This window comes from Dryobates pubescens, chromosome 2, assembly GCF_014839835.1.
Source record: "Dryobates pubescens isolate bDryPub1 chromosome 2, bDryPub1.pri, whole genome shotgun sequence".
Lineage (NCBI taxonomy): Eukaryota > Metazoa > Chordata > Aves > Piciformes > Picidae > Dryobates > Dryobates pubescens.
The window spans coordinates 3760218-3787524 of NC_071613.1; the positions used below are offsets into that span (position 1 = coordinate 3760218).

A 27307-nucleotide genomic window follows, 5' to 3' on the forward strand; every position below is an offset into this window, starting at 1 on the left:
ATGAGGACAGTAATTTGAGGCCATACCTAGAGTGTCCAGTTCTGGGCTCCTCAGTTAAAGACAGACAGGAAACTACTGGAGAGACTCCAATGAAACGCTGCAAAGATGATTAGGGGACAGGAGCATCTGTCTTACAAGGAAAGGCTGAGAGACCTGGGCTGTTTATCCTGGAGTATAGAGGGCTATGTGGGGTTCTTACCAGTGGGTAAAAAAGTGGGTATCAGGGGGATGGGGCTGGACTCTTTTCAGTGATGCCCAGTGATTGGACAAGGGGAAATGAACACAAACTGGAGCATGAGAAGTTCCACTTAGTCATAAGGAAAAACATTTTTACTTTGAGGGCGATGGACCACTGGACCAAGCTGGCCAGAGAAGTTGTGGAGTCTCCTCTGGTGGCTTTCAACCCAAACCTGCCTGGACACATTCCTGTGCAATCTGATCTAGGTGAACCTGCTTTAGTAGGAGCATTGGACTAGATGATCTCCAGAAGTCTCTTCCAACCCCTGCTGTTCTGCGATTCTAAGGTTGTTCTTTTTCCAGCAGGGAAGAAAATTAATTCACACAGGGCGCATGACTTATGATTAGTACTCCTGGCCATAAAAAAATTCTTATGCAGTGATGCAGAGTTGGGCCTGGTTTTGGAGAATAATTTCAACAGATGTCTTTCAGTACTCTGTTTTTCTTCCCTATCCGATCACAATTATTTGGAAGCCTGGACCGTCCACTTAAACTTTGTGTGGGATTTCCTAAATACAGGGGTTACTGCCACACCTTGAGTCCTGTGTCCAGTTCTGGGCCCCTCAGTTTAGGAAGGACATTGAGACACTTGAATGTGTCCAGAGATGGGCATCAAGGCTGGGGAGAGGCCGTGAGCACAGCCCTGTGAGGAGAGGCTGAGGGAGCTGGGGTTGTTTAGCCTGGAGAAGAGGAGGCTCAGGGGAGACCTCATTGCTCTCTACAATTACCTGAAAGGTGGTTGTAGCTAGGAAGGGGTTGGTCTCTTCTCTCTAGCAACCAGCAGCAGAACAAGAGGACACAGTCTCAAGCTGCACCAGTGGAAGTTTAGGCTGGAGGTGAGGAGAAAGTTGTTCACCGAGAGAGTCATTCGTCATTGGAATGTGCTGCCCAGGGGGGTGGTGGAGTCACTGTCCCTGGAGGTGTTCAAGGGGGGATTGGACGTGGCACTTGGTGCCATGGTTTAGTCATGAGGTCTGTGGTGACAGGTTGGACTTGGTGATCTTTGAGGTCTCTTCCAACTTTGGTGATACTGTGATACTGCATACTTAGCTAAATCCCAATTCTGCAGGGTGTACAGGGTAATTTAAGTGTATTGTCCTTTAGAGTAAACTCTTGGACCAAGCTACCAAAAGCCATACATTTATTTTGGAATATATCTCCTTAGTTTTTCAGGATGTAAGTGTCTGAGCACTGGGAGAAGTAAAATCCAACAGGTCATGAATTTTTCTTGTCAGCAAAAATAGAAACAAATTTAGGAGTCTAAATTGGATTATCTCTTAGGTTTTCTTTTATCCTATGATGAGTACTCTATAGTGTTTGTGACTTCTTGTCTTTGCTAATCCCCTGTCAAATGCTATTAATGCCAAAAAGTGTTCAGAAATCTTTGAAATAACATGAAGATCTTATGAAACTGAGAAGATTCCTATCCAGCTTCATCACTTGGTCACTTTCTACTGAAATTTCCTGTTGATTATTTTGGGCACTAACTTTTTAGAGCCTGCCTCTAGACGCAGAGGTACGACCTCTGGAATCCTGGAAATGTGGTTAAGCAAGGCAATTTGAATAAGTAATTTTAGGTTGGATAACTGCAGAAAAATGTAGAGCTTGGGGATTTTCATGTGCTAATAAAACCAGAAAGAGTGAGCTAGGCTGGGGCATAGAATCACTTCATGGCAGAAGAAAATAATCTTTAAAATTAGGTATGTTGACACTGAAATTGTACTAAACACTAACAAACTTTAGCTTCAAGCAGTAGCTTCTATAGTTACTCAGTGTGTTAGACTGTTCAACAATGACTGAAGCTTACTTGTTTGGATTGATTTCTGTAATTTTAGTTTTTATAGATTCCTGATACTATATTAGCATGGCTTGCTAATGGGTTTTCTTGATCTTACACAACACATGGGGAGAGGGGGAAAGATTATTAGTATGTCATTTATAAAGGCATAATTACATACCCAGATACAAATATCACTCTTGTTTGACCCTGGATTGGACATTTTCAGAAAGGAATAAAATTGTTGTTTTTCACCATAAAACACAATTATTGAATAGCATTTATTTATGTATTTCTACTTGACCAGGAGGCCAGCCTCAAAATATTTGTGTGTAAACATATTTGGACATAATAAATATCTTCCCCACCCCATATGTGCTTGCATTTAACTCTAAATTGGAGCTGCAGTAAGTGGTCATTTCCACTACGGTTTCTAAGTCCTAGTGATTATTAATGAGCAACTTCCTTTTTCCTTCTTTTTTTAAAGCAGTAAAGAAAATACATTTACAAATGGGAAATGAATAGTTGCTGCAGTTCTGTTTTCACAGGTGGGTAGTGGTGAATTCTTGCACACTGTAAGGATAAAGAGATTTTTCTGATGTGGCTTGCAAATTATAGGTTTGCTGATGTAATTTGAAATGGAACATTTTCAAAACCATAGCCAAAGCCCTTGACTCTTCCAATGATTTTTGTATTTATTTATTTTTTTTCCCCCCCCCTGCATGGTTTTAAAAGATTGATCTCAACACATCTGTTTTCCTTCCTTAATCCTTCTTGGGGTTCCTAATTTCTTAAGCTACGCTAAGACTTTAAGTAGAGGCCAAATCTAGTCAAGGCTGTATGGAATTTTGCGTGAAGTGAGGCGGAAGGAGCAGAAGACAGGAATTACCCTAGGGGCAGCCTGGCAGCCAGTCAGTAGTGGTGTCCTGCAGGGATCAGTGCTGGGCCCCATCCTGTTCAATATCTTTATTGATGATCTGGACAAAGGGATTGAGTCCATCATCAGTAAATTTGCAGATGACACCAAGCTGGGGGCAGGAGTTGATCTGTTAAAGGGTGGGAGAGGTCTGCAGAGGGACCCTGACAGGCTGGACAGAAGGGCAGAGTCCAAGGGCATGAGATTTAGCACATCCAAGTGCCAGGTTCTACGTATTGGCCACAACAACCCCATGCAGCTCTACAGGCTGGGGTCAGAGTAGCTGGAGAGTGGCCAGGCAGAAAGGGACCTAGGGGTACTGGTTGACAGTAGACTGAACATAAGCCAGCAGTGTGCCCAGGTGGCCAAGAAGGCCAATGGCATCCTAGCCAGTATCAGGAACAGTGTGGCCAGCAGGAGCAGGGAGGTGATTCTGCCCCTGTGCTCAGCACTGGTTAGGCCATACCTTGAGTCCTGTGACCAGTTCTGGGCTCCTCTATTTAAGAAGGACATTGAGACACTTGAACGTGTACAGAGAAGGGCAACGAGGCTGGGGAGGGGTCTGGAGCACAGCCCTGTGAGGAGAGGCTGAGGGAGCTGGGATTGTTTAGCCTGGAGAAGAGGAGGCTCAGGGGAGACCTTACTGCTCTCTACAACTCCCTGAAGGGAGGTTGTAGCCAGGTGGGGGTTGGTCTCTTCTCCCAGGCAACCAGCAGCAGAACAAGAGGACACAGTCTCAAGCTGCACCAGGGGAAGTTTATGCTGGAGGTGAGGAGAAAGTTCTTCCCAGAAAGAGAGATTGGCCATTGGAATGTGCTGCCCAGGGAGGTGGTAGAATCACCATCCCTGGAGGTGTTCCAAAAGGGACTGGACGTGGCACTTGAAGCCATGGTTTGGTTAGTCACAAGGTGTTTGGTGACAGGTCGGACTTGATGATCTTTGAGGTCTTTTCCAATCTTATTGAATCTATGATTCTTGATCTATTTCGTGCCAATTACATATTGTAATCTGTAAGCCTCTTTTGTTTTTACATGTGCAGTACTTGGAAATGTAGAGAGTTTTAATTTGTACTTTCCCAATTTCACTATTACTTTTGGAGCTGACTTTCTTAGAGTCTTTGATGTGAAGTCGCATTTGCCAGTGTAACTTATGGTGTTGATAAATTCTAGTGTAACGCATCAAGGTGTGAAAAAGCCTGAGTTCTGAAGTTAGAGGGAGGAATACATCCATACTTAATTAACAAAACCCCACTTCTTCAAAGAGAAACACAGATCCTTAAAATGTCCTGCTAATATGAGATAATTCCCTTCTCCTTCCCAAACTTGCTAATTAGTAGTTTTCAGCCTGTCTCCCCTCATATTGCTCATGAGCTTGTGATAGGGAAATAGTCAGTACAGGCAGAACTGGTGATGGACACTAAAACATTTGATCTTCCCTAGTTTTTGCTTTCTTTTGAGACGGCAGATGGAGAATAGTCACCATCATGCAACTTGAGACAGACTCTGAAATGAGACTTTACTGAAGATTTTTTTTCTAATAATAAAAAAAAGAAGTGTAATCTCAGATGCAGCTCTTTAAATATTTATGTATTAATACAGATCTGCTTGAAAAACAAGTTGCAGTCCCTGTAATTATTTCCTCCTGTGGTAGCAGATCCAACTTGCTCTATGGGTATAACAGGGCAGTGTGTTCTGACAATGAGGGTATTTGCCTATTTCATAATGAAACTGATTCTATTTTGAGTGAAATGAAGATGTTCTCCCCTCCCCCCCTTCTTTTCTTGCAGGAGGAAAATTGTGGTCTTGCCTCAGTAAGTTCTTAAACAGAAGTCCTGAAGAGAGCTTTGAAATTCCTGAACCCGGGACGTCTGGTTCAACTAAAATATACCTGGAGCAGCCAACACCAATTCCTAAAGAAATTGGTAGCAGCACTGATTCCAAAGAAAGCTATGGGGGGAGCTCGCTAAAGGTGGTCCCACTAAAGAGCAGCCTAACGCCAAGCTCTCAGGATGACAGCAGCAACCAGGAAGACGGCCAAGAGGGTTCAAAGTGGATGGACTCAGGATCCAGCTCAGAAGAAGAATGCACTACTAGTTATTTGACGTTATGCAATGAGTACGGGCAAGAAAAAATTGATTCTGGTTCCCTAAATGAGGAACCAGTGGTTAAACTGGAGAGTGAAGGTCTGAATACCAAAGAGAGGAGTTGCTTGCAGAAATGCAGGGTTGTTGGCAGCGATAACTTCACGTCACAGATTGCATCTCAGGAACAAAGGCTTTTCATTGACGACGACGAGTCAGGAATGGCTAGCCCTACTAGGATATTGGACTCATTGACTAAATCAAAGAGCAGCCCCATGGAACTCTTCAGGATAGACAGCAAAGATAGCACAAGTGAGCTCTTGGGGCTTGATTTTGGAGAAAAATTATACAATCTGAAATCAGAACCTTTGAAGCCATTGTTTTCTGTCTTGGATCATGACAGGAGTTTGGATGCCCTAGAGAACAAAACGGGTGTCAAAGCTCATGACACCATCAGCAGAGGTTCAAATGACTCTGTGCCAGTTATCTCCTTTAAGGATGCTGCTTTTGATGATGTAAATAGCACTGATGAAGGCAGGCCTGATCTCTTAATAAACTTACCCGGGGTGTCTGATGAAACAGAAGAGGCAGCAGCATTGAGGCCAAACAAGTTTACAAAAACTAGTGGGGACGCTTTGGAAGTAAAGTTGTTAGAAACACCTGATGTCTTACAGCTAAATAATTCTGCAGAGCCTTGTAAATCGTTTCATCAAGAGCCAAATCTTGTGGCGCCAGAGTTGGGTGATCCTTCCCCCTGGGAAGCGAATGGACAAAACAGTGTCACTCAGGGAGCTCTTGGGACACTCTTTGTTTCTGACCAAGAGGTAGGTAGTTCAGAAGATGGGGCTCTGTTTCAAGGCCTTGGAGCCTGCTCCTTAAACACGGAGAGCAAAGAAGAAAGTTTGTTTGTCTCCGACTCGCTCTCAGGTGCTCAAGATGCTAGCTTGGATGGAGATCCGTTAGGAAACGAAGCAGTGTTGCTGTTTTCCGATCAAACCGAAGACTCTGGGAAAGAGGAAATGGACTCGGCTTTGTTACCAGCAACTGAAAGTAAAAAGGCAGCACCAAAGAGGGAAGACAACGTAGCAGTAGCAGGGGAGAAGGAAATACATCAAATTTTTCAGGACCTCGACAAAAGATTAGCCATAACCTCCAGGTTTTATATTCCAGAGAATTGCATTCAAAGATGGGCAGCTGAAATGGTTGTAGCCCTTGATGCTTTACATAGAGAAGGAATTGTGTGCCGTGATTTGAACCCAAACAACATCTTATTGAATGATAGAGGTCAGGAACTTTTGCAAATGCATTTCTTTTTATTCGCTGTTGCTTCCAATTAACTGAGTAGGCGTTTTATCTTGTAATTAGTATCTTCATTTCCTGTCTAGAGCTTCATTATCAGTGCAGCAAATTCACCCCCAGTAATAGCTTCTAGTACTTAATGATGCCATTATTCTTAATGATACTGTTTTTAGCTACAAAAGGAGTAATTACAGTTCACTTCTGCAGAAAATGGAAGGGAAAAATGTTTTGATTTCTCCTGTCGTTTTGTTTTTAGGACACATTCAGCTAACGTATTTTAGCAGGTGGAGGGAGGTTGAAGATTCCTGTGACAACGATGCCATGGAGAGAATGTACTGTGCCCCAGGTTAGAGCAATCACCTACAATGTTTCACTTGGAAGGTAGACTAGGAGCTTTCATTTTCTCACGGAGCCTCTGTAGCACAGAACTTGAGATCATGCAGTATCTGAGTTTTCTTTGCGCTTTCTGGAGCATCTTAAAAAGCTGGAGGGCTCATAACTGCTTTGTTGTTGAACTGTGATAATGCTTGTTAGATCACTTCCATGAAGTGTAATTGTATTGAATGTCTTGTTCAAGCAAATTTGAGGAACGTTTCGTTTCCTTGCAGTTATTTGCTGTGTGTGAGTAGATCTTGATAAACTGGCAGGAGCAACTAAGGGAAAGGGCGGACTGAGAAGATCACACCGAGAGCCTTAAAAGTGCAAAAATTTATATAAGCAAAGAACATAGAGGGGGGAAAAAAAACCCCATAGCATTTTGAAAAACACATCCCTAATAGGCTCAGAGGTACCTCTGACATTTTTGATGAGCTACAGTGGGCTTTGAAATAGTTTAGACAGCTCTTTTCTTAGAACTGCTTTCATCAATCATGAGGGTAATAAAATCAATCTCCTGGGTTTTTGTAGCAAGGATGGCACTTGAAAACCCAGCCCTCCCTCTTTTCCTTTTTTCCAATTTATTTTCTGCTAATATAGTGGTCAAATGGTAGTGACAGCCAAAAATCAAGTGTTTTACTTAGAATTTAATATTTTAACAATTTCATAGCTGGCTTTAAACCCTCTGCCCTTAGAGCTGAAATGACCACTGGGAGGTTATTCAGATTTTCAGTTTCTTTTCTATCCTGAATTTGAAATGCTGACATACTTTTTCTGCTCAGTGCGTGGTCTGGCCAGGCATTGCAGCTTGGCATGCAGGTGTAGTCCTCAAGCTCAGAGTCTGCAAATGTGCTCAGTAAAATTAAGAGTAATAGTTACTAGCAATGGAAGTTCTGAACTTGGTTTGGCATCCGCTGTTTACCCTGTGACTTAGTCCTGCGACTGAAGTACTGCAAGGAGCTGCTCTCTGTTAATGAAGGTGGTGGGATCTCAACAGAAATCTGAATGCCATCCTCTCCAGATAAAAAGTAACCAAAATATTTTCTATCCAGACACAAGTTAAAAGGGCAAGGATTACAGAAAATAATTCTTTTTACCTACAAATCCAGCACCTTTTCTTTTAAGCCTTACTCCACTTCAAGAAAAAGAAAATCAGTGAATCCCAGCAGTTCCTCAGGTTGTGAAATAGAATTGTGTCCGGGTTGCCAGCGTGTCTGATGTCCTGTTAGAAAGAGGCCTCCTGCCTCCCTAATCCAGCCTCCTACAAAGCATTCCCTAGTTGAGCAGTAGCAAAGATGGAAGCGTGCGGCCTTTCCCCACCTTGTCATCATTAATGAGCTGTGAATGTCAAAGCTTACTTTTTCTGTATTTTAATGAGGATCCAAAGAGAGGCTTTTTTAGCCCCCTAAGCCCCAACCAGCCAACTCCTGCAGTAATTAAGTGTTTAGGGAGCAGTTGAAATAATATTTAGAAGTCCCCAAATGCAAGGATAAAGTTTTCTGCACCATCATTATTTCCACCTCACAGCACAGGTGTGGTTTCCATCGGGCTTTTCTTGGTTAAATTGCCTTCTCCTCTCCACCCTCTGTGCCCTAACCCAAGCTGCAGTTTGCTTTGTGTGTCTGTGACTGGTGATCTACAAGATGAAGATTTGCAAATGCAAATGTTAAATGTATGCAGGATGGCTGAATGGATGGCTTTATGATTCTTACCTTTTGTCTTTCTTTCATCTTAATGTTTTATCTGTAAAGTGTACTCTTATTTAAGTGTAGCTATTTCATGCCAATTTTTTGCATAGAAGAGTAACACCTGGTATAACTTAGCAGTACAAAATGTATGTTGGAGCCCAACTGCCATTCTGTTCTGAGCAATGATTTAATACCTGTGTTTTCAATACTGGAGTATAGCTGAAGCCAAAGAAGCTTTCTTAGGGCTGCTGCTTCTTGTAAATTTTGCTCTAAAACTTTCAATCAGTGTTAAAAAATCCAGTCATGCTAGTGGGCTTACTTTAGACTTCAAAACCCCCCTTTTTTGGATGATAAGATGATGAGAGGTCTCAAGCACAAGCCCTATGAGGAGAGACTAAGGGAGGTGGGGTTGTTTAGCCTGGAGAAGAGGAGGCTCAGGGGAGACCTTACTGCTCTCTGCAACTACCTGCAGGGAGGTTGTAGCCAGGTGGGGGTTGGTCTCTTCTCCCAGGCAACCAGCACCAGAACAAGAGGACACAGTCTCAAGCTGTGTCACGGGTATTTTAGGCTGGAGGTGAGGAGAAAGTTCTTCCCAGAAAGAGTAATCGGCCATTGGAATGTGCTGCTCAGGGAGGTGGTGGAGTCACTGTCCCTGGAGGGGTTCTAAAAGGGATTGCATGTGGCACTCAAAGCCATGGTTTAGTTGTCATGAGGTGTTGGGTGATGGGTTGATGATCTCTGATGTCTTTTCCAACTGTATTGATTCTATGATTCTAGGATGATTTTCCACGTTGAGTTTACCACGTCGCTGGTACCCATGCCTTTATCAAGATAACTAACATACCTCCATAAACTGCTTCCTTGAGTAAAGATTTTGTAATTATCTTTGTGCTCAAGTTCAGTGCACAAAGAGGAGGTTTTAATGTTTGGGGGTTTAAAATTATTTTTGTTTTTAAAAAAAACTGATTGTAAATGTATCTCTCAGCTTTATTTTTTCTGCTGGAGGAAGGATTGAAGGTTTGTTGAGGTGAACAAGTGATCTTCACAAAATTTAATCGGGTCTTATGATTTCTTATCATAACAGGACACAGTGACTAAAAGTTATTCAAAGTGAGTCTTTATCTCATTTTGAATTTCCCCAGTATTTCCAATATTGTGTGCTGTGTTGCCCTATCTCTGGATACTCCGTCTTCCCTCTCCTTTTCTCTCCTAACTGAAGGATACAGAGAAGCTTGGCTTGTGAAATTTTGTCTCTGTGTTGTTTAGCTTGGTGTGTGTTTTCAGAGCTCAGGGTAGAATAGGAGTTTTGTAGGATAACTTTTTATATGATAACTATGAGATGTAGGTAATGTGATTTTGATGTTATTTAAATACACTGTTTAGAAGTATGCACGAAAGGGAGGATGTCTATCAAAACACTGTCTTCAAAGGTCTGGTGCTGGAGACTGAGAACAGATGATGATTCCTGGGATGTGGTTCTTTTTGTGCATTGTATTATTGAAGAGCAAATTTTGGAGTCAGAAAAGGGAAAGGATGAATGTGGAATTTAAAGCAGCATATAATCAATTTAATATAGGTAGAAAATTGTGCTGCAGAATTATATGAAACATGTAAAAATGTATTTGAAGCAATTTTGTCTTGTTAATTAATTACATTTCAAGTGTTACTTTAGACAGAGACAGGGTCTAAAGTGTTGAGCACTGAAGTGCCTAAGGACATACTAAAAGATTTGTTACTTTATTGGCTGAAGGAAAACACGGAGTGTGTTCTACAGTTTATATATCAAATCTATTTCCTGGAGAGGCTAGGAATAACACTGTATTAATGGAGAAGCTTTTCAGACTCAGGGGAGAATAGAGTTGCAACTATACAGAGTTTGCTTGCAGGATCTAGGCTTTTGTATTTGAAACTTTCAGTACTTCAGGCTGCAATATGTATTAAAGCAAAGCACAGTAGTAGTGGTATGGAAACAGTCACCTGGTCCTTGCCATGGTGAATAGCAAAGACTTGCTCAGCTCTTGTTACCCTGTGAAAAGTGGAGCGGCAATGCAACTGCGTACGCAGGAAAGAGATGATGCAGTGTGCATAAAAAATGCTAGAACAAATGCAAACATTATAAATGGAGACTTGTCAAAGAGATGAGAGAAGAGATAGTTTTAAAAGCTCCATTCGTTCCCTGCTCGTAGTATGATTAATTTTGTATGAAATAGCAGTTGTCATTTTACATCGTGCATAAATTAAAAGCCGGGCTGAATGTGTTGCGAGGAGTGGCACTTTTCCACTGTTGACGGCAGGTGGCATTGTACCATTAATGGTTTTTGCTGTTGCGCTTAGCCGGCTCTAATTTGCCAAACTTCACATGAGGACCGGAGCCGGAAGATGGGCTTTATCTGTAAGGATTTGCATCGCAAGAATTGGGCTCGCACGCTCAGAGTCGTGGTGTTTTATAGTGCTGTTGAATCTCTTGGTAGAGCTGGATAACTCTTTACTGCTGCATGGTTCCCCTAAAAAAAGAAGAAGGAAAAAGAGAAAGTTCCTGCTGACCCAAGTACTGCAACAACAAAGCTATCTGCAGACGCTTAAAAGTAGCGCCTGTGCTATACTTTTGATTAATGGCCAAGCTAAATCTTTGCTGTTCACCTATGATAAGTCAAATGTTGTTTCTCTGATCCACAAGGGAAATGATGGATTATAAATCATCTCCTATAAACTCAACCTCACTTAAAGTAAAACTGGGGGGGGGGGGGGAATTTGGCCAACAATAACCAATTTGCCTTTAAAGAAGAAGTTCAACACTTGTCACTGAGAATTTCTGCTGTGTTAATATGGTTAAAGTGAGGTTTGTGGTTTGTTTATTTATTAATTATTCCCCCCCCCCCCGTTTCTAGTAGTTTTGTTTTCTGACTGTTTTAAAGTAAGCTAAGCAGCTGATGTCTGAAAACAAAATTATTAGCAGATCAGATGGCAATGATTCACTTCTGTTTAAACAGCCCTTTGCTCTCCGTGCCCCGTGAGAACTCTTATCACTGATTTGTCAAAACCCCCCACAAAAAAACCTAACAAAAATCCCTCCCTTTATCCACCTGCCTGGTGGCCGATAGTATCAGCAATGTATCTCTCTATCTCTCCGTTAATGTGCCTTGGTATTCTGAAGGGGGGGAAAATTCCAGTAACAGATTCAATTTACACAGACAGAAACTTGAGCAAATGCCAGCCTAGCAGGGGGGCCATTATTCTGCTCTATAAATAAGTTTAAAAAAAGAAACAAACACACACACAAACCTGTGAATCAACATGTTTTGGTCTAATTGAGGGAGAAGCAAGAGAGATGAATTTTGAAATGCAAATGATCACCTTCTGTTATTTAAGTATCAGTTTGGTCGACTTTGTGATCTTAAATATAAAGACGTGTTACATTTTAAATGGAGTAATAATTATATTCCAGTCTCAGTAGCCCAGCTTTTAAAAATCAAATTGCTAAGTTGTTTCACAAAGCTCCTTCATAGCGTGCTTAATACCTGTGAGAGAGGCAAAATCGTTTGCAGCCACAGCCTAGTCAAGACTGTCTTCAACTAAACCAGATTAAGCTGAGGATTTACTCCTAAAGAGAAATCTTTTAGGTACTTTTTCAATCTAACCTGTGAAGTGTCATGTTGTTGAAGCAGCTTGCTGGTTTAATATCTTGTGTAAACAATGATGTGTGAACGAGATGTTTTATTTACACTCTCTGAGTTCTTGTTCCAGCAGCAGGGATGCGTTCTGTTGTATCCCTGTGGTGTGTTTGGAGGATAAGATTTCAGAACTGGGCTGCCTTTGGAGTCTTTCTTGTCCAAACAGTGATTTTTTTGCTAGACTGAATTTACTAATAGCTGGACATTTGCTTGTGGAGACTGTAAAGCCAAAGAGAGCTCAGCTTCATAGAATATGTAAGTAGGAAACTGACCATCACTAATGTATCGTGTTATTCCAATACTTTCTTAAGCTGTGTGTGGTAATCAAGGTTTATTCACAGCAGCTAGCCTTCACAGAAGCCCACATATAAATACATGATACATTTGGGTTTTATCTAACCTGCTACTAATTGTACACAATGCAAAACCTAAGCAAAAAGGAGTTCTGGGGAGTGGATGATTTTTGTCCCCCCCCCCAAAAAGACCGAAATGTTTCAGTCTGCAACCTGATTTTTATACTCCCCAATGAAGATGTCACTTTATGATCTTGAACAATTGTATATGCAGATGCAGAGTGCAGCTGATAACCTAAAACATATGGCATGAAAATAAAAATTGCTAGGTTGCTATTATTAGCCTGTGCTATAATTTTTATTTACTGAATAAGGCAAAAAAAATGGTTTGCCTCTGTTTACCAAATACATATTTGATGCTGGAAAACCTGCATATTACTCGTGTGTGTTTTTCACTAGGAGTTTGCAGGCACTCATTAAATCTGCTGTTCTGTGTTATAGTGATTTAATTGGAGTACTTTGTTTAAGAAGCAAAATAAATGTAGTAGATTAGAGGGCTGTTGACCCTGAGAGGTGTTGCAGGGTGGACTGGTTTTAGTGTAAGACTGGACTAGATTTTTATCTCTGTCTCTGCCCACACAAAGCTTTTTGTGTGGCATTGTTTCAGGATAATCCTAAAAAGGAAAGGAAAAAACAGGGCAGGTGAAAGGAGGTTTGGGCAGCAAAGAGAGAAGGGTGGGCTAGCTTGATTTGACAAGCCCAAGCAATAGGAAACAGGACTAAACATGACCATGAAAAATATATGGCTAGAGTGAATAACTAGGAAAGGTCTGGAGCCACAAAAGGTGCTAATTATTGTGAAGCTGAGAGTAACAGCTTTACAACATCCTTTGGTAGTGGTACAGCTCTCCAAAGACTTCTGGTCCTGCAGGAAACAGTGACAACTGATGCTCCCAAAATATCACAATGACATGAACCTGGAGTAGGTAGTTGAAAGCACAAGTCTGGGGAGAGAATCAAGTATTTTCTGAAAATAATCTCATGTGGTTTGGCACTCAGGCTAGATGGTTCAGGTAAAGCACACGTTCTTGTGGGCTTTTTGATACGCGCCGTAACTAAAGTAAGCAGTAAAATGTACCCAAGCTGTTGATTTGTAACGAAAAATAATCCAGTGGTTTTTATCTGCCTGGCATAAAAGGCAATTAATAACTCTGGAAGAAACTGTGATTTATCCATGTGGTGTGGCTGGGTTTGGTTTGTATTTTCTTTTTCTGCTTGTAGAAAAAACTATTACAGATGGAACTAGCTGCGAGGTCAGTCGACGTTTGCTTTGGTTTGGTAACGGAGCTGTAAAGTTTCTTTGTCTCTTTTGTCACCTGATTATTTGAAAGGAAGTTTTAATTCCATCTCGGGCTGCTAAGAGGAAGAAAGAGAACACTTCTCTATATCAATTCTTTTTTTTTTCCCTTTAGTGACACAAGGTAATTTCTTCTAAAGAGGAGCATAGATGCTGCTACCTTTTGCAATACTCTTTCAGATGAAAATTCCTATTTTCATAATCCATTTGATCTTCGCAGATGTTCATTGGACTTGCCTCACTACCTTATTGTTTAAAGACCATGATACATTTTTTTTTATACTTAACTAGAGATGGCTCAATATTATATCTTTTAAATTGCTGAAGCATTTTAGGCAAAGCATTATGGCCAGCTTGCTTGTGTGATAGGTTATTTAGTGACTGTATCTTGCGATATCTTGGCTGACTGAATCTGCCTGGAGTAAATTAGCTTAGACGCATTTTACTTGGTTCTCTGCAAATGCTTCTTTACATATATATATAGATATTAAAAGATGATAAAATAGTGAGCTTTTAAAATTAAATGAGTGCAAAGTAAATAGAATTTCTGAAGCGACTCTAATGGGTTTTTGTGCAATACTGTTTATCTTAATGGCCACAGAAGGGGGAAACATTGTGTCTGATGTTTTCAGGATGTTGGACAAGTCCATTTCCTTCTGAACACACATTTCCTTCAGACACCTGATAGTAGTTTAGGTTGGTCTCTTTTTTTTCTCTTATTAGTGCAGAAATGATACTTGAACTTGATGCTGTTTCTATTTGAAGCACGGGCTTTAGGGAAGGCGCCTCCTCGGGTTTTGAAATTCTTACCAATCCACCAAGAGTCAGATGATTCCTTTCTGAATTTCAGGAAAAGCACCTCAGTGCAAAGCTTTCCTGACTCTGAGGTGTTTGGAGAAGCAGGATTTCTACCTAGAGCCTATTTTCTTGTGAGCTGAATTCAGATGTTTGTGGTGTTGGGTTTTTTTTCTCATGTTAATTTTATTTTACAAAGTTCTTGACCGAGCTTTTGTTCTTGGTGACTTGGAGGCCATCTGGACTGAGTTGCACAGTGATTGTCTAAGCCCACCTTTAAGTCTTGTCTTTTTTGGTTGTTTTTTTCTGTATTAAGTAGTGATTTTGTGTGCTGGTCAGGAGGCCCTAATTGTCATCCCTGAAGGAAACTATTTGGGAGAAAATGTTTGAGGCCTGGTAGCAAAAGCCTTTGAAATCCTCCAGCGTGAAGAGTATATTTCAAGTTAAGCAGCTGTGGAAAGAATGAGAACATAAACCTTGGTGTTACAGTTAAAAACTTTGTAGAGGATGTGTGTTCAGGAGAGGTGAAGTTCTGCTTTTTCACTGCAGAACTGGTACTTCTGCTTGAAAATGCAAAGTGATGTCAGCTACACACCCTTATCAGGAAGTAAGATATTATTGTGTTTATTGTAAATATTGAGATAAAGAAATGGCCTTTCAGTTGAGACCAGCTGCTCTGCAAGGAGGATAGGGCTGGGTAGTGAAGGTGTTTACCTGTACCATCTGTCTCTAGCTGAACCTGATAACACTCTACAAATTTCCTTCCCTTCAGTTACCTCAACAGCTGATGCTGAAATTGATTCTGTGCAGGAATTTAGCATCGCTATTGATGTGTGCTGCTTGGTGCTAGATGTCCTAAGGGCATGTATCCAGAAAGCTCTCCCTTTTAATGAAGTTCCAGGAAAGTTGGAAGAGCTACTGATTATTATTATTTTTAATCTTTTTTCACCCTACTTTTATTTCTCCCATTCCAAAGGACTTTGTGTTTGAGAACAATCAGATTTAGAATAGAATAGAATAGAATAGAATAGAATAGAATAGAATAGAATAGAATAGAATAGAATAGAATAGACCAGGTTGGAAGAGACCTTAAAGATCATCGCGTCCAACCTATTATCCAACACCACCTAATCAACTAAACCATGACACCAAGCACCCTATCAAGTCTCCTCCTAAACACCTCCAGTGATGGTGACTCCACCACCTCCTCGGGCAGCATATTCCAATGCGCAATCACTCTCTGTGTAGAATTTCTTCCTAACATCCAGTCTGAGCCTCCCCTGGCACAGCTTGAGACTGCATCCTCTTGTTCTGGTACTGGTTGCCTGGGAGAAGAGACCAGCCCCTACCTATCTACAACCTCCCTTCAGGTAGTTGTAGAGAGCAAGAAGGTCTCCCCTGAGCCTCCTCTTCTCCAGGCTAAGCAACCCCAGCACCCTCACCCTCTCTTCCACAGGGCTGTGCTCCAGACCCCTCCCCAGCTTTGTTGCCCTTCTCTGGGCACTTTCCTGCAAAATTTGTGCTGCTAGTCCTAGAAACAACCACCACGTACGTGTGTGCACATGTTTATACAAAATATGAATAAAGCCCTTGATTTCAAGGTTTGTGAAGTAAAGCACTGGCACAAATATCCCCATGTTATTCACTTAAGCTCGTGGGTCGCTACCATTTATTGTCTAAATCACTGATGAATTGAGATGAAAATGTTTTCTTAGTGAAGGCGGATGCTGCAGTTCAGATTTATGGCCATATTAAAGCTTTTTAAAAAGCATATGTTCTGTGTGGTGTATTACATTAGCTACCTGCTCTGTATCACTGGAAAGCACTTCATAAGCTATAGTTTCTACCTTTTCCCACGATGTGTAGTCAAGATAAAATGCAGTGGTGTTGACGTGATATCCTGCAGTTATTATGAGCAGTGTATTGCATCAGGAGAAATGTGACCTATTTGAAGTGAGGGAATGTAAACAACATATGTTTATTTCTGCTATTCACAGTGATTTTATTTAGAATAGAATAGAATAGAATAGACCAGGTTGGAAGAGACCCTCAAGATCATCGTGTCCAACCCATCAACCCCAATCCAGCCCACCTAAACAACTAACCCATGGCACCAAGCACCCCATCAAGTCTCCTCCTGAACACCTCCAATGATGGTGACTCCACCACCTCCACGGGCAGCCCATTCCAATGGCCAATCTCTCTTTTTGTGAAGAACTTCTTCCTAACCTCCAGCCTAAACCTCCCCTGGTGCAGCCTGAGACTGTGTCCTCTTGTTCTGGTGCTGGCTGCCTGGGAGAAGAGACCAACCTCTGCCTGTCTACAACCTCCCTTGAGGCAGTTGTAGAGAGCAATAAGGTCACCCCTGAGTCTCCTCCTCTCCAGGCTAAGCAGCCCCAGCTCCCTCAGCCTCTCCTCATAGGGCTTGTGTTCCAAACCCCTCCCCAGCTTCGTTGCCCTTCTCTGGACTTGTTCCAGCAAGTCAACATCCTTCCTAAATGGAGGGGCCCAGAACTGGACACAGCACTCAAGGTGTGGCCTAACCAGTGCAGTGTACAGGGGCAGAATGGCCTCCCTGCTCCTGCTGGCCACACTGGGACTGTTTGTTCTTCTTTTTTTTTTTTTACAACTTCTTTTTTTTTTTTTTAAAGCAAGCATTTGTTTTAATCTGAAGTAAGGAAACTTTGAGTTGAAGGGCAAGCAGCAGAAAAGCAGACATTGGGTAATAGGAGAAAAGTTGCTAAAATGTAGTTTTTGTACAGAAGAATGCTCAGACGTTCCCCTCAGCTGAGTTTCCCATTTTCCATTCTCTGTTGGTTCAGGTAACTTGTCATGCAGTTTCTGCTGTGTGCATGAGAACCCAGCCAGAGCCTTTCAGCACAGGGCAAAATTTGTATTCTTGACTGTTCTCAGTTTATCCTGCTTGTGTCATTTTGGTTATGGTCAAAAGTAAATGGAAGAGTTCACAGTGCTGCTGTCTTAAGAGATCTGCAGTGACATTTGTTTTGACTTGGCATATATTGAATGTGTTCTTAAACTTGAAAATATGAGCTTGGATTTCGAGGAGTAGACTTTGCTTTTGGACTGTTGCTCTGTGTCGATTTCTTTCATCAGTGAAGTAGGGTAGGTTACATCAGCTCTGGTAATGAAGGGGGTGTGATTCCGTGAAACAATGCAGTGTAACTTTGATGCTTCAGATCAGCATATACTGGATTTGATACTGGATCAGCATCTGTGATTGCCAACATAGAAGGAAATAATAGCAAATCTCAGAAATTAATTTATGGTAATATTTCTTTCCCCTCTTCTCAGAATTGTTTTCTTTTCATCCTAAGAATACTTTTTGTAACTTTTTTTTATGTATATACTGGACTGTAACTAAAGAAGCCTATGTCTACTGAATATCTTTGGGGAATAGAATGGAATAGAATTAACCAGGTTGGAAAAGACCTTCGAGATCATCGAGTCCAACCTATCACCCAGCACCATCTAATCAACTAAACCACGGCACCAAGTGCCTCATCCAGTCTCTTCTTAAACCCTTCCAGGGATGGTGACTTCAACACCTCCCTGGGCAGCACATTCCAATGGCCAATCTCTCTTTCTGGGAAGAACTTCTTCCTCACATCCAGCCTAAACCTCCCCTGGCACAGCATGAGACTGTGTCCTCTTATTCTGGTGCTGGTTTCCTGGGAGAAGAGACCAGCCCCCGACTGACTACAACCTCCTTTCAGGTAGTTGTAGAGAGCAATAAGGTCTCCCTTAAGGCTCCTCTTCTCCAGGCTAAACAACCCCAGCTCCCTCAGCCTCTCCTCACAGGGCTGTGCTCCAGACCCCTCCCCAGCTTTGTTGCCCTTCTCTGGACACCTTCCAGCAACTCAACATCTTTCCTAAGCTGAGGGAGACGAATGGTTTGTCTCAGTTTGTGGTGTTATTCTAAAATTTAAGATGTCTCAACATGGGGAAGTTAATGGTCATGTAGGAAGTGATGCTGTAGCAGTACTACTGTCCTTATTCTGGAATAAGTATGGAATTTAATTTAAAAATAAAAATCTTCACTTATATGGAAGAAAGCTCTCTTGGTCCAGAATAGAATAGAATAGAATAAACCAGGTTGGAAGAGACCTTCAAGGTCATCGTGTCCAACCTATCATCCAACACCACCTAATCAACTAACCCATGGCACCAAGCACCCCATCAAGTCTCCTCCTGAACACCTCCAGTGATGGTGACTCCACCACCTCCCCAGGCAGCCCATTGCAATGGCCAGTTACTCTTTCTGTGTAGAACTTCCTCCTAACCTCTAGCCTAAACCTCCCCTGGCACAGCCTGAGACTGTGTCCTCTTGTTCTGGTGCTGGTTACCTGGGAGAAGAGACCAACCTCTGCTTGTCTACAGCCTCCCTTAAGGTAGTTGTAGAGAGCAATAAGGTCACCCCTGAGTCTCCTCCTCTCCAGGCTAATATTTACAGGAGAGAAAACTCTGCTCTAAGGGAACCTAAACTATTTTGGCTTGCATTTCACTTTCCATTCATGCTATCTTGTTTTTTGAATGTACATTATTGGCACATGCAGTGCTAGGAAATCACCATCAGCCTAGCAATGCGTTTCCATTCAGCAGATTTCACCGAGAGGTGCTGTGAAAGCCTTTCACCAGCTGGTTCACGTGGTTCACGTGTTCCTGAGGATAGCTTGGTTTTGTTTGTTAGAATTCTTTGAAGAGCAGTTACTGAGAAGGTCTGCTTTTCTGAAAGGATGGAAAATTAAGTTGCAAGACCAGATTTGCCCAAATTCTCTCAATTGACTAGAATTTTAACTTCATCTGGATGCTTGCCTTGAAACATTAGGAATGGATGTAATTACGCTGATGCAGTTCCTCATGTGGCTGCCATTATGGCTTTGTAAAAGTTTCTCTGTGCTGATACAAGTATTAATCTGTAAGGAATGGAATAAATTCTAATGTGTGGCACCCTTACAGTGATGTATTTGGCCTTCAAACACCATTAACTGGAATAAACTTTTTATTGTGAGGGATGTCTTAACTCCAGAAACAATGTCTGGGCCATCCTTCCTTGTTACTCTTGCCACAGCAACCTCAGCTTAGTCCTACAAGGTACTTGGGTATCATCCCTATTGTGTGGCAGCTGACTGAGGGGGCAGCCCCCTGCACATTCCTGTGCTCAGTGTGTCTGTGTGCCTCTCTGCCTCTAGGGAGATCTGGGGCTACCACTTTCCTTTCCTTGACCCCAGAGTGTGACTCATCTGTAGTTCTCCTTGGCCATGCTCATATTAAGCTTCCTAAAATGATGAGCAAGACTTTTCCAACGTGCCACAATGCTTTTCACAGCAACAACTATGTGACTGTATGCTAATTGTTCTCCTCTCCTGGGAGGCTGGTGTGGCTTTTGCCACCAAAGCTATTTTAGTGCAACTTCTGCATATTTTTTTTTTTGACAATCAAAATGAAGATTTAATCTTCATTGCAATCTGTTTTTCTGCCTGGTTTAGAGCAGGCAGGGTGGTGTGTTTTTATTGAACCATTTCTGTAGTTTAAATCCTGAGTCAGTGAAGGCCACGTTTTCTGCATGCACCATGCTATTGGATACATGAATGTGTATGGCAGGGAACTCCATAAAATCCCATCTCACCTCCCCACTGTCTCTTGTGCATGGACAGCAACTAGAGAGTGTTGAGTGCTGAGTGGAGGGTGAGGACCTTCAGGTTGTACACAACAACTCCCATTAGCCTGGAGAAGAGGAGGCTCAGGGCAGACCTTATTGCTGTCTGCAACTACCTTAAGGGAGGTTGTAGCCAGGTAGGGGTTGGTCTCTTCTCCCAGGCAACCAGCACCAGAACAAGAGGACACAGTCTCAAGCTGTGCCAGGGGAGGTTTAGGCTGGATGTTAGGAAGAAGTTCTTCATCAAAGAGTTATTGGCCATTGGAATGTGCTGCCCAGGGAGGTGGTGGAGTCACCATTGCTGGAGGTATCACAGTATCACAGTAACTAAGGTTGGAAGAGACCCCAAGGATCATCAAGTCCAACCTGTTCCAACAGACCTCACAACTAGACCATGGCACCAAGTGCCACGTCCAATCTCCCCTTGAACACCTCCAGGGACGGCGACTCCACCACCTCCCTGGGCAGCCCAAGGTGTTTAGGAAGAGACTGGATGGGGTGCTTGGTGCCATGGTTTAGTTGATTAGATGGTGTTGGGTGATAGGTTGGACTTGGTGATTTCAAAGGTCTCTTCCAACCTGGTCTGGTCTGGTCTATTCCACTCCACTCCACTCCACTCCACTCCACTCCACTCCACTCCACTCCACTCCACTCCACTCCACTCCACTCCACTCCACTCCACTCCACTCCACTCCACTCCACTCCACTCCACTCCACTCCACTCCACTCCACTCCACTCCACTCCACTCCACTCCACTCCACTCCACTCCACTCCACTCCACTCCACTCCACTCCACTCCACTCCACTCCACTCCACTCCACTCCACTCCACTCCACTCCACTCCACTCCACTCCACTCCACTCCACTCCACTCCACTCCACTCCACTCCACTCCACTCCACTCCACTCCACTCCACTCCACTCCACTCCACTCCACTCCACTCCACTCCACTCCACTCCACTCCACTCCACTCCACTCCACTCCACTCCACTCCACTCCACTCCACTCCACTCCACTCCACTCCATCTTTTGCACCTCAGTACAGTTTGGGTTGACCTGTAGCAGTACACAGTTGCTGGCTGTGGTTATGCTATGTGGAGTAGATTTAGCATCTCTGTTATCCAACAGATGAGAGGTCATTGTGAAAAGTCTCCCATCCCAGCAAAGGCTGTGGGTTAGCCATGAGATAAATCCTGTGGTAAGCTGTTACAACATCCCTTGTGCTGCTTTGATAGATAATTCAGGATACTCAAGCTGCCAGGGGAGGTTTAGGCTGGATGTTAGGAAGAAATTCCTCACAGAAAGAGAAATTGGCCATTGGAATCTGCTGCGCAGGGAAGTGGTGGAGTCACCATCCCTGGAGGTGTTTAAGAAGAGATTGGATGGGGTGGTTGGTGCCATGGTTTAGTTGATTAGATGGTGCTGGGTGATAGGTTGGGCTTGATGATCTCAAAGGTCTTTTCCAACCTGGTTTATTCTAGTCTAGTCTAGTCTAGTCTAGTCTGTCCAGCTCTTCTGACCAAGGGAAATTCTCTAAATATAGAATCATGGAATTGTTTTGGTTTGAAAAGACCTCTGAGATCATCGAGTCCAACCATTGACCTAACACCACCATGGCCATTAAACCATGTCCCAAAGAGCCATCTCCACATGTTTTTTGAACACTTCTAGGGATGGTTAGTACACCACCAAACTGGGCATCCCATTCTGACACTTGATCATGCTTTCAGTAAAGAATTTTTCCCTAAAAAGTACAGCTGGTTACAGAGCTTGGCTGTGAAAAACTAGAAGTGTTTCCTTATATTCTTCTGTGCATTTAATGGTGGGAGATGGGAAGTTCATATCGGTCTGAGAGTCTGTTTCTGGGATGGCTGATTTAGTGCATTAGAATAATCAGATCAACAGTTCTCTTTAAGCAGTCAGGCAGGTCATTGTTAATTCCATTAAGACAAACATAGAATCATAGAATCAATAAGGTTGGAAAAGACCTCAGAGATCAGCAAGTCCAACATGCCACCCAAGACCTCATGACTACTAAATCATGGCACCAAGTGCCCCGTCCAATCCCTTGTTGAACACCTCCAGGGACAGTGACTCCACCACCTCCCTGGGCAGCACATTCCAATGGCAAATTACTCTTTCTGTGAAGAAATTTCTCCTCACCTCCAGCCTACACTTCCCCTGGCACAGTCTGAGACTGCATCCTCTTGTCCTGTTAGTGGTTGCCTGGGAGAAGAGACCAACCCCCACCTGGCTACAACCTCCCTTCAGCTAAAGGCAGCATTACAAACCTCTTGGCAATCTTGATGATGTATTTGAGCTTTTTTCTCTCAATCAATATTTAGTTCCAGTTTGCACTTCCTAACACAACCAGGGGCTCTATTTATTTTGTTTCAATATGTTTTGCTTTACTGTCTGCTCCTGTCCAGTTTTAGTCCAGTGTAGAGGAACCCTAGCTGCAATGCCCACAAGTCTTGAAAGTGCCTATGTATGCATGGGAAAGGCAAATTATGCATGGAACGTGTAGTGTCGCTGTGTTTGAACAATGCAATCTGTAGGTGGCTAAAGGGCTAACTAAATTGCAGGCATAATGAAAGCTCTGTGGTATTTAGTATATGTTCTGTCAGCATTAAACAGTTCACCTTGTAAATATATGTTAATTTTGAAGGTGTAGCTGACCTTTTTAATATTAATTGAAATGTCTCATGTTTAGAGGTTGGCGCTATCCTAGAAGAGACAGAAGCCTGTGACTGGTGGAGCCTGGGTGCCATTCTTTATGAACTCCTCACTGGGAAGGTAGGGCTGGGGGCAAGTTACTTGATAAAACTGACCTCTTGGCCAGTAGTTTCTTACAAGTGGTGTGCCCAGTTGTGATTTCCTTGCTTGGCTCTCTCAGGTGTGCTTTGCCAATTGGAGTACCCTCAATTTGCTTGGTCTGCTGCTCAGTCTTTGGCAGAAGAACTTGACTGAAAATGTAGAATCATAGAATAGAATCATGGAATGGTCTGGCTTGGAAGGGACCTCTGAAGGTCATCCAGTCCAAGCCCCTCTGCAGCAAGCAGGGGCATCCTCAACTAGATCAGGCTGCCCAGAGCCCTGTCGAGCCTCACCTTGAATATTTCCAAGGATGGGTCCCCAGCCACCTCCCTGGGCAACCTGTTCCAGTGTTCCAACACCCTCATAGTTCCTAATGTCCAATCTGAATCTACTCTTTAATTTGAAGCCATCGTCCCTTGTCCTGTAACTACAGGCCTCTGTAAACAGTCAGTCTCCATCCTTCCTGTAGGCCCCTTTCAGGTACTAGAAGGCTGCTATTAGGTCTCCCTGGAGCCTCCTCTTTTCCAGGCTGAGCAACCCCAACTCCACCAGCATGTCCTTAAAGCAGAGCTGCTCCAATCCCCTGATCATTTTTGTGGCCCTCCTCTGGACCCTCTCCATCAGGTCCATCTCCTTCCTATATTGAGGGCTCCAGACCTGAATGCAGTACTCCGGGTGAGGTCTCAGGAGAATAAAATGGCAGAATCACCTCTCTGAACATGCTGGCAACACATCTTTTGATGCAGCCCAGTCACTCATCTTGTCTTCATGTACAGTGGGAGGGACTTTGTCTCCCTGGTCTCCAACTTGTGGTCTGACAACATGAGAGCCATGAGGAGAGGGGTTGTGAGTGAAGACCAAGGCAAAAAGTTGTTGAGAATCTCTGCATTCTCCTTGTCTGTTGGTACTAGTTCCCCACTGTTGCTCATCAAGGGGGTGCACTTTTTTTAGCCTTCCTTTTCTGGTTAATGTACCTGTAGAAGCCTTTTCTTGTTTTCCTTTACATCTCTGCCAAGTTCAATGTCAGCTGTGCCTTGGTCTTCCTGACCTTCACAGTATCACAGTATAACCAAGGCTGGAAGAGACCCCAAGGATCATCAAGTCCAACCTGTTCCAACAGACCTCACAACTAGACCATGGCACCAAGTGCCACGTCCAATCTCCCCTTGAACACCTCCAGGGACGGCGACTCCACCACCTCCCTGGGCAGCCCATTCCAATGACGAACGACTCGCTCAGTGAAGAACTTCCTCCTCACCTCGAGTCTAAATCTCCCCTGGCACAGCTTGAGACTGTGTCCCCTTGTTCTGGTGCTGGTTGCCTGGGAGAAGAGACCAACCCCCTCCTGTCTACAACCACCTTTCAGGTAGTTATAGAGGGCAATGAGGTCACTTCTGATCCTTCTCTTCTCCAGGCTAAACAATCCCAGCTCCCTCAGCCTCTCCTCATAGGGCTGTGCTCAAGGCCTCTCACCAGCCTTGTTGCCCTTCTCTGGACACGTTCAAGTGACTCGATGTCCTTCTTAAACTGAGGGCCCCAGAACTGGACACAGGACTCAAGGTGTGGCCTAACCAATGCAGAGTACAGGGGCACAATGACCTCCCTGCTCCTGCTGGCCACACTATTCCTAATACAGGCCAGGATGCCATTGGCCCTCTTGGCCACCTGGGCACACTGCTGGCTCATGTTTAGGCGGGTGTCAATCAGCACCCCCAGGTCCCTCTCTGTTTGGCAGCTCTCCAGCCACTCTGGCCCCAGCCTGTAGCTCTGCATGGGGTTGCCGTGGCCAAAGTGCAGCACCTGGCACTTGGACTTGTTAAATGCCATCCCATTGGACTCTGCCCATCTGTCCAGTCGGTCAAGGTCCCTCTGCAGAGCCTTTCTACCCTCTAACTGACTAACATCTGTTCCCAGCTTGGTGTCATCTGCAAACTTGCTGATGACTGACTCAACCCTCTCATCCAGATCATCAATGAAGATGTTAAAGAGGATGGGGCCCAGCACTGATCCCTGGGGGACACCACTGGTGACTGGCTGCCAGCTGGCTGTGGCACCATTCACCACCACTCTCTGGGCTCAGCCCTCCAGCCAGTTCCTAACCCAGCACAGAGTGTTGTGGTCCAAACCACGAGCTGACAGCTTAGCCAGCAGTTTGCTGTGGGGGACGGTGTCAAAGGCCTTGCTGAAGTCCAGGTAGACTACATCCACAGGCCTCCCCACGTCCACCAGACGGGTCACCTGATCATAGAAGGAGATCAGGTTGGAGAGGCAGGACCTGCCCTTCCTAAATCCATGTTGGCTGGACCTGAGCCCTTGGCCATCCTTCAGGCAGTTATTGCCTCCAGGATAATCTGCTCCATCACTTTCCCTGGCACTGAGGTCAGGCTGCCAGGCCTGGAGTTTCCAGGTTCCTCCATCCGTCCCTTCTTGTGGATGGGGACCACACTGGCCAGTTTCCAGTCATCTGGGACCTCTCCAGTGAGCCAGGACTGGAGGAAAATGATGGAGAGCGGCTTGGCAGCTCATCTGCCAGCTCTCTCAGCACCCTAGGATGGATCCCATCCGGTCCCATGGATTTGTGGGTGTCCAAGTGGCTCAGCAGGTCCCTACACAGCCAGGCAATGTCCCTATACTCTTCCCATGATGCCTGTCCCCTCTTCCACTGCCTGTGTAGTCCCATCTTGCCTTTCAGTTTGACCAGCAGGTCTTGACTCAGTCATGGTGGTCTCTTGCCTTCCTTGCCCAGTTTCTGACACCTGGGTACTTGTGCTCTATGGAATGCATCCTTAAAGATCTGCCAGCTCTGTTCCTCTCCCTTGTCTCTGAGGGCTGTTTCCCATGGGATCCTATCTACTAACTCCTTGAAGAGCTGGAAATTTGCTTTCCTAAAATGTAGAGTCCTGACCGCTTCTCATGGGCTTCATACCCCTTAGGACAGTGAACTGCACTGGGGCATCATCACTGCAGCCCAGGCTGCCTTCAACTTTGACATCCCTGATGACTTCACTTGCATTTGTGACCATCAGGTGCAGTAGCATATCCCTTCAGGTTGGGCTGTTAATTTCTTGTCTTAAGAAGCTGTCGTCTAGGCACTCTAGGAGGCTTCTGGATTGCCTGCAGCCAGCCCTGTTGCTTTTCCAACAGATGTCAGGGTGGTTAAAATGCCCCAGAGGGATGAGAGCCTGTGATCACAATGCCTCCTCAAGTTGGAGTAGGTTCATTGATAGGCTCTGCTTTGTCAGGCAGCCTGTAGTAGACTCCAGCCACAGGGCTCCCCTTGTTGTCCCAATCCCTAGTACCTACCCATAAGCTTTTGACCTGCTCGTGGCTATTCTGTAGCAACAACTCTTCACTCTCTATCCACTCATTCACATAGAGGGCAACACCGCCACCCCTTCTTCCTCTCATGTCCCTTCTGAACAGCATGTAGCCATCAATAGCTACACTCCAGCCACAGGATTCATCCCACCAAGTTTCCATAATTGCCATTATGTTGTAGCTTTCCTGTAGCAGGGCAGCTTTCAACTTCTCCTCTTTGTTGCCTATGCTGCATGCATTGGTGTTAGTGGCACTTCAACCGGGCTGCCAGCCATGTCACCTTCTTAGAGGGGCACCCCATTGTTCCCCCAAGGTGTTTCAGGGGAATTACCCTCCTGTCTCCTATTACCTCAGAGGCCCCTGGCTCAGCTCTGTAAGACCTTGCCTTTGCTGCAGTGTTCACAGCATGCTTCAGGGCAACGGGTTGAAGGCCCTTGCTATCACCCCATCCTTCCAGCCCTGGTGTGTTTCCTACCACATGTCACAGACAATTTTGATACTGTCACCATCTTCCACCTCAAGTGAAACTGCAGACTGAAGGCTGTATAAGCAAATGACCATGCTACTCTCTCTTAACCACAGTGAAATCAAAGTTCTCTCACATTCCTTCTGTAAATTTACAAATCCTGCCCTGGCAGTTTCAGTGCTGTTTCCTGGAATAATGTAGCAGCCATAAGTTCCTGTTACACCCTAATTTCATACTTTGAAACTTGAGTGCTTAGACAAATGAACTTCATCTTTAGTTGACAGTTCTGCATGAAGAAAGCAACGTCCACCAAATTCCCACACTTTACAAGTTTGGGCAATATAGTACAACCATGAAGCCATAAATGTGCTAAAATTCTATCTGCAGGGGGACATCAGTGCCTGTAGGTACTCCTCCTAAAAGCTGTGCTTGAGACTAGGCAGCATTGACATTTTTTAGCTGTGTGTGTTCATTTGCATGTATCCTAGGAGGTACTCCAACACTACAATGTATTTATTGTTGAATTAATAAATGTGTCTA

At 43.9% G+C, this 27307-nt stretch overlaps 1 protein-coding gene across 3 annotated transcripts in view; it reads left to right on the forward strand.

The window, feature by feature from the left end:
- RPS6KC1 (ribosomal protein S6 kinase C1) overlaps positions 1–27307 on the forward strand; it is a 124213-nt gene that overhangs the window by 92489 nt on the left and 4417 nt on the right. For all 3 annotated transcript variants that reach the window (XM_054169363.1, XM_009897507.2, XM_054169377.1), the window contains 3 exons: positions 4717–6294; positions 6566–6655; positions 22880–22962. In XM_054169363.1, the coding sequence (XP_054025338.1) occupies positions 4717–6294; positions 6566–6655; positions 22880–22962 (1751 nt within the window). The remainder of the gene's footprint in view (positions 1–4716; positions 6295–6565; positions 6656–22879; positions 22963–27307) is intronic.